Source organism: Oratosquilla oratoria, chromosome 12 (genome assembly GCF_046742065.1).
Source record: "Oratosquilla oratoria isolate Oo_2021 chromosome 12, ASM4674206v1, whole genome shotgun sequence".
Taxonomy (NCBI): Eukaryota; Metazoa; Arthropoda; class Malacostraca; order Stomatopoda; family Squillidae; genus Oratosquilla; species Oratosquilla oratoria.
This window is the reverse complement of record NC_134788.1, coordinates 49,577,651-49,587,650: the sequence shown is the minus strand read 5'-3', so window position 1 is coordinate 49,587,650 and position 10,000 is coordinate 49,577,651. Positions and strand designations below refer to the sequence as shown.

The 10,000-nt window shown below is 41.0% G+C and overlaps 1 protein-coding gene across 2 annotated transcripts in view; it reads left to right on the top strand.

Moving 5' to 3' along the window:
• Positions 1-10,000, top strand: part of wb (wing blister) — a 77,398-nt gene that overhangs the window by 22,432 nt on the left and 44,966 nt on the right. For both annotated transcript variants that reach the window (XM_076195857.1, XM_076195856.1), the window contains exons 3-8: positions 3,396-3,502; positions 4,864-5,047; positions 6,144-6,283; positions 7,482-7,715; positions 8,769-8,909; positions 9,573-9,773. In XM_076195857.1, coding sequence (XP_076051972.1) covers positions 3,396-3,502; positions 4,864-5,047; positions 6,144-6,283; positions 7,482-7,715; positions 8,769-8,909; positions 9,573-9,773 — 1,007 coding nt within the window. The remainder of the gene's footprint in view (positions 1-3,395; positions 3,503-4,863; positions 5,048-6,143; positions 6,284-7,481; positions 7,716-8,768; positions 8,910-9,572; positions 9,774-10,000) is intronic.

The window sequence follows — 10,000 nt, the reverse complement described above, 5'->3', positions numbered from 1 at the left end:
GGCGGTCCAGGTTCGAGTTCCGCCCTGGGCTGAAATAATTTCAGTATTGCTGCGCTGCGGGTCGTTACTCTAACTCTCATGGGCGGGGAGTCGGGTGTGTGTGTGTGCGTGTGCGTGTAAGGTTACAGCATCACCCATAGATCGGTCATACATGAGCTCTGAGCTCTCTTCCGGGATGGGAAATAGTTGTCGATCACGAGTCCAGCACGTGATCCAAAACCATGGTGAATCACATACACGGCTCGACCACTAATTCAACTATCGGAATTCGAGTCCCGCACTGGGGTTAAGCATTTCAGCATCGCTGCATTGCGAGCCGGCAACTCTGGTGGGCAAGGAGTTGTATGTGTGTAAAAGAGAGAGAGAGAGAGAGAGAGAGAGAGAGATAGATAGAGAGAGAGAGAGAGATTAACACCTCATCTTCGCAGGTTCATGAGGAAAAGCGAGACCTCGCGTATGGCAACATCGCCAGCCACGAAGTGTTGCCATACAATTGGTTGTATTTTTGTGTGTGTTTTGACGTTAATTTTTGTTCGTTTTAATATCATATATATATATATATATATATATATATATATATATATATATATATATATATATATATATATATATATATATGTACTGTTCTATTTTCTTTGTTTTACAGTCTTCCCCACTCCCTCTCTCCTTTTCCTCCTCCTCCTCCTCCTCCTTCTTTCTCTTCATCCCTCAAAAAAAAAAAAATAATAATAATAATAAAGCAATAATAAAATCATAATAATAATGATAATAATAATAATAATAATAATAATAATAATAATAATAATAATAATAATAATAATAATAATAATAATAATAATAATAATAATAATGATACATACATACATACATACATATACCAAGGCTTTTTCCCCCTTCCAAGGGAGGTAGCCAAAAAGGGAAAGGCATAAAAACACTCCCACCCATTTCATCCCTAAAATACACTCCACACCCCTCCCACCCTTCCTCTCATCTGAGCACCTCCTGGATGACGGGTCATCCCTGCACCCTGCCCACCGCCCTGGGTCAGAAGCAGTGTCGCAGGACACAGCACATCCACAGCAAGGCCGCTTCATTTAATCGGCGACCCCCCCTCTCCGTCCCCCCGTGCATATAAGGAGAGGACGGGGGGAAATCCCGTCGGGCTGCGTCAAAACTCACTCACACACACACTACCCCACCCCCCACCCCCCCGCCCATTTCTCCCCATGCAGTCACAACATCATCCATATACAACCATTCTCCACTCACCTCTGTCTTCCGTCCTCTCCCTTCCTTCCTCAACAGACATTCCCCTCTTCCCCAAAGCCCCCTTCACCCCATCCATCCACCTCATCCTAGGACGTCCCCTCATGTTCACTCCCTCCACATCTGCCTTCCATACCTCTTTTACTAGTCTTTCTTCACTCATTCTTTCCATGTGTCCAAACCATCCTAATATTCTTTCATCAACCCTCTCTCCCAAATCCTTTTTCACCCCTGTTCTCCTCCTCACCTCCTCATTTCTCACTCTATCCAGCCTAGTAACCCCCACCATACTTCTCAGACACCTCATCTCAAACACATTCAAACTCCTTCTCTCTTCTTCTCTTATGTTCCACGTTTCTGCCCCATACAGTGCTGTTGGCACAATCACTCCTTCATACAGTCTCCTCTTCGCATCCATTCCCAAATGTCTATTCCTCATTACACTCTTTAAACCACCAAGGCATTTACTCGCTTCTCTCAATCTACATTCTACCTCCACCTTCACTCCACCTTTTCCTGCTACACTTGCACCCAAGTATCTAAAACTATCCACTTCCTCCAGTCGCTCTCCCTTAATGTTCACTTCCAGTCTACTGCCACTTTCACCCCTTGTACATCTCATCACCTTACTTTTACCCACATTTATCTTTAGCTTTCTTCTATCACATACTCTCCCAAACTCTGCCACCAGCTTCCTCAATCCCTCCTCTGACCCTGCCACAAGCGCAGTGTCGTCCGCAAACAACAGCTGGCTCACCTCCCACTTTTCTCCATTTTCTTTAACCATCTCCAATCCCTGACTCACTACCCTAGCATTCACCTCTCGCACCACCCCATCCATGTATAAGTTGAACAGCCAGGGCGACATAACGCATCCTTGACGAAGTCCCACCTTTACTTCAAACCACTCACTCTCTCCATTTCCAATCCTAACACATGCTCTACTACTCACATAAAAACTCTTGACAGCTCCCAAAAGCTTTCCTCCTATCCCATAAATCTGCATAACCTCCCACAGTGCCTTTCTGTCTACCCTATCATAAGCCTTTTCCAGATCCATAAAAGCCCAAAAAACATCCTTCCCCTTTCCTATAGCTTTCTCACATATCTGTCTTACCACAAAGATCTGATCTACACAACCTCTACCCGTCCTAAATCCACACTGTTCCTCACCAATTACTCCTTCTGTTCCTCTCCTAATCCTCTCAAGAGGAGGCGAATCAAGTAGGGAAGAAAAGGTAAAAGGTACAGATGGAGAGTTGATAATGGAAGAGATGGCAGTGAGGGGAAGATGGGCAGAATATTTTAGGGAGTTGCTGAATGTGAAGGAGGATAGGGAAGGAAAGATAGCTGCAGTGGGAAATACGAAGAAAATGAGAGTGATGAGTGAGGAGAATGGAGGAGAAATAAGGAAGGATGAGGTGAAGGCAGTTGTAAAGATGATGAAAGCAGGTAAGGCACCTGGTCTGGATGGATGTCATGCAGAATGTCTGAAAAAGGGAGGTTCAGTGATGGTGGACTGGTTGGTGAGATTATTTAATGTTTGCTGGAGAGAGGGTAGAGTACCGGAGGACTGGAGTAGTGCCTGTATAGTTCCTCTTTACAAGGGAAAAGGGGACAAGTGTGAATGTAGTAATTTCAGAGGGATTAGCCTGTTGAGTGTAGTAGGGAAGGCTTATGGGAGAATCTTAATTGAGAGGAATAATAATAATAATAATAATAATAATAATAATAATAGTAACAATATCAATAATAATGATAATAATTAATAATAATAATGATAATAATAAAGATACTAATAATAATGATAATGATAATAATAGTAATTAATAATTATAACAATAATGATAATAATAATAATAATAATAATAATAATAATAATAATAATAATAAAAATAATAGTAATAATAATATTATTATTAATAATAATAATAATAATAATAATAATAATGATAATAATAATAATAACAATAACAATAACGAGGAACCACTACCACTGCTACTACTTCATCGTTCCCTCCTCCTCCTCCTTCTGCAGGTTGTCACTGCGACGCCCGAGTTATAATAATGAAAACAAGGAACTACTACCACTGTTACTACTTCATCGTTTCCTCCTCCTCCTTCTGCAGGTTGTCACTGCGACGCCCGAGGTTCGCTGGGGCCGACGTGCGACATCGTGACGGGCCTCTGCCGCTGCAGGAACAACGTGGTGGGAAGGACCTGCTCGCAATGCAAGGTCAGGGGCCACGACAAACGTTGGGAATAATTCAAAACGTTGTCAACGTTTAGTTTGTTTATGATATGTCAGCTGTTCGGATAACCCACTCTTCACCCTTCTCCCCCTCCTCCTCTCCCCCTTCCCCCCTCCTCTTCCTCCTCTCCCCTATCCCCCTTCCCCTCCCCTTCCTCCCCCTCCCCCTCTCCCCCTCTTCCCCCTCCCCTACCCTCCTTCTCTCCTCTGTACTATTTTCTCCTTCCCCCCTTTCCTCCCCCTTCCCCTCTCCTCTCCCCCTCCCCCTCTCCTCTTCCTCCTCTCCCCTACTCCCCATCCATATTCCCCTCTCCCCATCCTCCCCTTCTCCCTCTCCCCTCCCCCTCTCTCCTTTCCCCTCTCCTCCTCTCCCCCCTCTCCTCTCCCCTTCCTCCATCTCCTCCCCTTCCTCCCCCTTTCCTCCCTATCCCCTCCTCTCTCTCCTCTCCCTCTCCCCTCCCCCTCTCCTCTCCCCTTCTCCCTCTTCTCCCCCTCCCCCTCTCTCCCCCTCTCTCCCCTTCTCCTCCCCCTCTTCCCCCTCCGCGGATCTCCAAGAAGAACAACTGCTCGGTAGAGCTCATCGACGAAAAAAAAAAACAAAAAAAAAGGAGAAGACTGCAAGAGACCCTAAGGCCTACACTAGTGAGTGCCATGTCCCTTACCACCGGTCACCCCCCCCCTCATCCATAAAGTTATCTAACCTTCTATTAAAATCACCAATACATGCTTCAGCCCTCACTAACTACATGGTTACCAAGTCTATTCCATTCGTTAACCAGGCAATTGGTAAACCACTCCTTGCCTATTTCCCTTTCAAACCTGAAATGTGTCCCACTTTGAACCCATTGCTGGACAAATTCAAGACTTGTGACACTTTCTGGAAAGACGCAGAGTGCGGGGTGATCTAACAGAGGTGTTCAAGTGGATCAAAGGCTTTAACAAGGGTGATGCAAACAAGGTCATCATCTTAAAACAACAGGGCAGGACTCGCAGTAATGGATTTAAACTGGACAAATTTAGATTTAAGAAGGAAATAGGCAAGAATTGGTTTACTAATAGGGTGGTCGACGAATGGAATAGACTTAGTAACCATGTAGTAAGCGCTGAAACTATCAGTTGTTTTAAGAAACGATTAGACAACTTTATGGATGGGGATGACAGGTGGTGATGGATACGGAGCTGCCTAGTGTAGGTAGTATGGTCTCTTGGAGTCTCCTTCATTCTTATGTTCTTATGTAAGTAAATAAGCATCAACGAACGGTTGCTCGGTGGAGCTCATTGATGCCAGAACGTAAACAAAGACCCAACCTCGACCAACAGGTTCCTGAGTCTTCTTCCTTTTGCAGGACGGGTACTGGGGCCACGCCTCCGGTAGTGGCTGCCTCCCCTGCGAGTGTGACATCACGGGGAGTGTGACCAAGCAGTGTGACGATGTGACGGGACAATGTCAGTGTCGGCCCGGCGTGGGGGGACCCCGCTGCGATCAGTGTCTCCCGGGCTACTTTGGCTTTTCCTCCAGGGGGTGTCGTGGTGAGTAGAAGACTCTCTCTCTCTCTCTCTCTCTCTCTCTCTCTCTCTCTCTCTCTCTCTCTCTCCCTGTCTCTCCCTCACTCTCTCACGGAGCTGCCTAGTGTAGGCCTTATGGTCTCTTGCAGTCTCCTTCATTCTTATGTTCTTATGTTCACACACACACACACACACACACACACACACACACACACACACACACACACACACACACACACACACACACACACACACACACACACACACACACACACACACACACACACTCTACCCAAAAAATCGATTTCCATAACACAAAATCTGAATAAATTAGAAGAAAAATATTTATGTAAAAATAATCATAACAAAAATAAACATGAAGATAATTACAATAAGAAGTAGATTGAATGAAAATAGATAAAAGAGATCGGGGTGAGAACTCTTATCTCTCCCCACACGAAATAAAGCAGATGGGCAAATGGAAATATATAACAAAAACAATCATGAAAATAATCATAGTAAAAAGTAAATGGAATAAAGATAGACCAAACTAGAATTGAAATATATATAATCTTTAATTGATTTAGAATATTATATATATATATATATATATATATATATATATATATATATATACATATATATATATATATATATATCTTTTCAACCACAATTCACTTTTAAGTCCATGCCATCGCAGTCGAGACTGACGAGGAGCTCGAAGGAAGTATATGTTGGAAATTGAAACGTGGTCGAGTCGAGGACTCGAACTCAGCTCGGATGTGACAAAGTGTCAGTGACTTAACCCATTGCGCTATCAATTAAAAGTGAATTGTGGTTGAAAAGATGTTAATCTGTTCACTGGGAACCATTCAGTGCATGTATGTATATGTATGGAAAATGGTATGTTATAACACATTTGTAAAAGTTCACTATAAACCCACTATCGGAGAAATAACGGAAAATACAGGGAACTGTATATTTCGACTACTATCTGTAGTCGACTACAGATAGTAGTCGAAATATACAGTTTCCCTGTATTTTCCGTTATTATTTCTCCGATAGTGGGTTTATAGTGAACATGTATATGTATATATATTGTTGTTGTTGACTCCCAAAGCCTGCGACGTCTGCGAGAGCCCCGGACACATGTGCGACCCGGACACGGGCAGATGTGTTTGTCCCAGGAGTACCCAGGGGGAGAAGTGCGACCGATGCGCCCCGGGGTCCTGGGGATACGATATCACCAGAGGGTGCAAGGTACCGTCCAGGCCAAAGCCTTTTTTTTTTTTTTTTTTTTTTTTTTTTTTTTTTGTGTGTGTGTGTGTGTGTGTGTGTGTGTGTGTGTGTGTGCCATATATGTTGGGTTCCAGATTTTATTTATTTATTTGTATTTTGGGTCATATATATTGGATTTCCAATATTTTTATTTTTTTATTTTTTTGGCAATTAGTCTTTGTCGACGGTAATTGGTTGAATTATTATTTTTATTGTATTTATAATGTATTTTGTAGATTTTTTCTTAGATTCCTATTTTTCTTATTCTTATATATCACAATTGGCTGTAATTATATTATATTTGATTGTATATATTTTTTTAAATTTCGGTGCTTTTTTGGCATGTATATATGTATTATTTGATTTTTCTTATCATTATACATTGAATTTAATTGTATTACATCATATTTGATCGTATGCATCATTAATGTATACATTTATTTTTGTGTCATAATGACATTTGGAAATAAACTCTCCTAGTGTGATTCGAACCCTCCTCTGAGCGGCTTGCTTTTTATAAGATGAAGGCCGTACCATCGTGCCACCACGACCCTCGCTCAGGCGAGGGTTCGAATCTCAGTAGGAGAGTTTATTTCCAAATGTCATGGTGACATAAAAACATTTGTCGGAAGACTGACTGGCCTGCAAAAAGGATTTGATGCAATAGAGTACATAGCGTGTTTCACGATTGGAACGATTGGGCCGTGAACTAAGTCGTTCCGTTTTGTAGGGTCGTGGTGGCACGATGGTACGGCCTTGGTCTTACAAAAAACAAGCCGCTCAAGCGAGGGTTCGAATCCCACTAGGAGAGTTTATTTCCATATACATTTATTGATGTTTTTATGTTTATTTCTATTGATTTATTTATTTGTTTTTAACCCATTGAACTCCGATGACAAGATGTCTTGTCATTTGGTCAAATAAAACAAAAAATCATAAAACACCAAAATGTTTGATCAAACACCAGAAAAATATGACGTCAGTCCTCGCTTCGCTGCGAGCGAAGCGAGGACTGACGTCATATTTTTCTGGTGTTTGATCAAACATTTTGGTGTTTTATGATTTTTTGTTTTATTTGACCAAATGACAAGACATCTTGTCATCGCAGTTGAATGGGTTAATTTCATTTATATATTTTAGTGTGTATACATTTTCTCTTTCTCCTTTTCTTTGACCTCAGCCCTGCAACTGTTCAGGTCCGGGTTCTCTGAGCCAGCAATGTGACCTGCGGACGGGTCAGTGCTCCTGTAGAGCCGGGTTCCAGGGCCGACTTTGTGACTCTTGTGCCTTCGCGCATTACGGCTACCCGCGTTGCGCTGAGTGTCAGTGCGATGTGGCCGGGACGCAGCTCGACAAGTGTGACCTCACGAATGGGAGGTGCCAGTGTGACCAGAGAGGACAGTGCCCCTGTAAGGTGAGAGGAAAAAAAGAAGAAAAAAAAAATGTCGTTCGCGGTACTGGTGGTTCGAGTCCCGGCCGAAGGGTCATCGACCAAGTGGTGACGTCACTCCGCGTGCGTCCAGCTGGTGGGAGGAGGAAGTTTCCTCTTGTGGGCGGCAGAGGAGTTGCCAACTTTTTTGGGCGGCGTGCGTCATAGTGGGCGCTACTATTATTATCATTATTATCATTGTTATTATTATTATTATTATTATTATTATTATTATTATTATTATTATTATTATTATTATTATTATTATTATTATTATTATTATTATTATTATTATTATTATTATCATTATTATTATTATTATTATTATTATTATCATTATTATTATTATTATTGTTATTATTATTGTTACTATTATTATTGTTGTAATTATTTTATTATTATTATTATTATTATTATTATTGTTATTATTATTATTATTATTATTATTATTATTATTATTATTTTATTATTATTTTATTATTATTATTATTATTTTATTATTATTTTACTATTATTTTTTATTATTATTTTATTTTATTATTATTCTATTATTATCTTATTATTTTATTATTATTATTATTATTATTTTATTAATTATTATTATTATTATTATTATTATTATTATTATTATTATTATTATTATTATTATTATTATTATTATTATTATTATTGTTGTTGTTGATACTGTTAGTGTTACTGTTACTAATAATGATAATCTTAATGTTACTGTTACTATTAGTGTTAGTGTTACTATTACTATTAGTTATTATTATTATTGTTGTTGTTGTTGTTAGTCTTACTGTTACTAATATTGTTAATCTTAATGTTACTATTAGTGTTACTACTACTATTACTGTTATTATCATTGTTGTTGTTGTTAGTCTTACTGTTACTAATAGTGTTAATGTTAATGTTACTATTAGTGTTACTATTACTATTATTCATATAGCATTACTATTACTATTATACATTACTATTATACTATTACTGTTATTATTTATTGATAATTAAATATATATTAATATTGTGTTGTTACAGGCCAATGCGGAGGGCCGGTCATGCGGTAAGTGCGTCAAGGGTACGTTCGGTCTTGCTCAAGGGAACAGTGACGGTTGCACCGTCTGCTTCTGCTTCAAGAGGTCGGAGACCTGCACGCAGGCGCAGCTCACCTGGACGCAGGTACGCTCTGGTCCGGTACCGGGTTCGAATCCCGATAATGGTTAGGAAGGAAGGGTGGGAGGAAGATTATTTCCAATAACGGGATTTTTTTTTTTTCCCGAATTTAGGTCGGGAAAGGACTCAGAGCTCTCTCTCTCTCTCTCTCTCTCTCTCTCTCTCTCTCTCTCTCTCTCTCTCTCTCTCTCTCTCTCTCTCTCTCTCTCTCTCTCTCTCTCTCTCTCTCTCTCTCTCTCTCTCTCTCTCTCCCTCTCTCTCTCTCTCTACAGAGGTATGTGCTCCAGTTCATTTCTAAGTACTACAGCGGGTTTGATGGACTTACGGAAGTCATATGACCAAGTCATTTATCTCTTTATTTATTCATTTATTTATTTATTTATGTTTTTATTTATTTATTTATTTACCTATTTGTTTGTTTGTTTGTTTATTTGTTTAGGCCTTATTAATTCAGATTTAATTAGTCCAACGATTAAGAACAATGATTGGGTTGTTAATTAGGATTAGGGATTGGAGATGTTTGGCAGATTAGGGTGGAGGGTTTGTGCCCTAAAGGGGATGGGGGGGCTCTACCCCCCCTTTCTCTCTTCCCCCCCTTCCTAGATTAGGGGGGGAGGTGGGAAAGGGGGGGAAGAGGGAAGGGATGATATTAACAAGACTTTTTCTCAGCTGCGTTTGTCCTTGGTTCGAGTCCTGAAGATCGAGCATCGAAGAAACGCAACGTCAACGTCGTCGTCATCGTCAGGACCTCCTGTTCCTTCCTCCTCCTCCTCCTCCTCCTCCTCCTCCTCTTCCTCCTCCTCCTCCTCCTCCTCCTCCTCAGGATTTTACTTCCGACCGTGGAACACCAATGAGATTTGTTTCATAAACGTAAATATCATCGTTTATTATCTCAACGCTTTACGTTCGTGGGGTCCCGTCTTTCTCTCTCTCTCGTGTGTGTTTCTTTTTCGTGTGAGAGGGGGAGGGGGAGGAGGAGGGGGGAGGTCACACTCCCTTCCCTCCCCCCCTCTCCCCTCACCCGCTTCTTCTCACTGCAATCGTTGTTTTGTGTGTGTGTGTGTGTGTGTGTGTGTGTGTGTGTGTGTGTGTATATA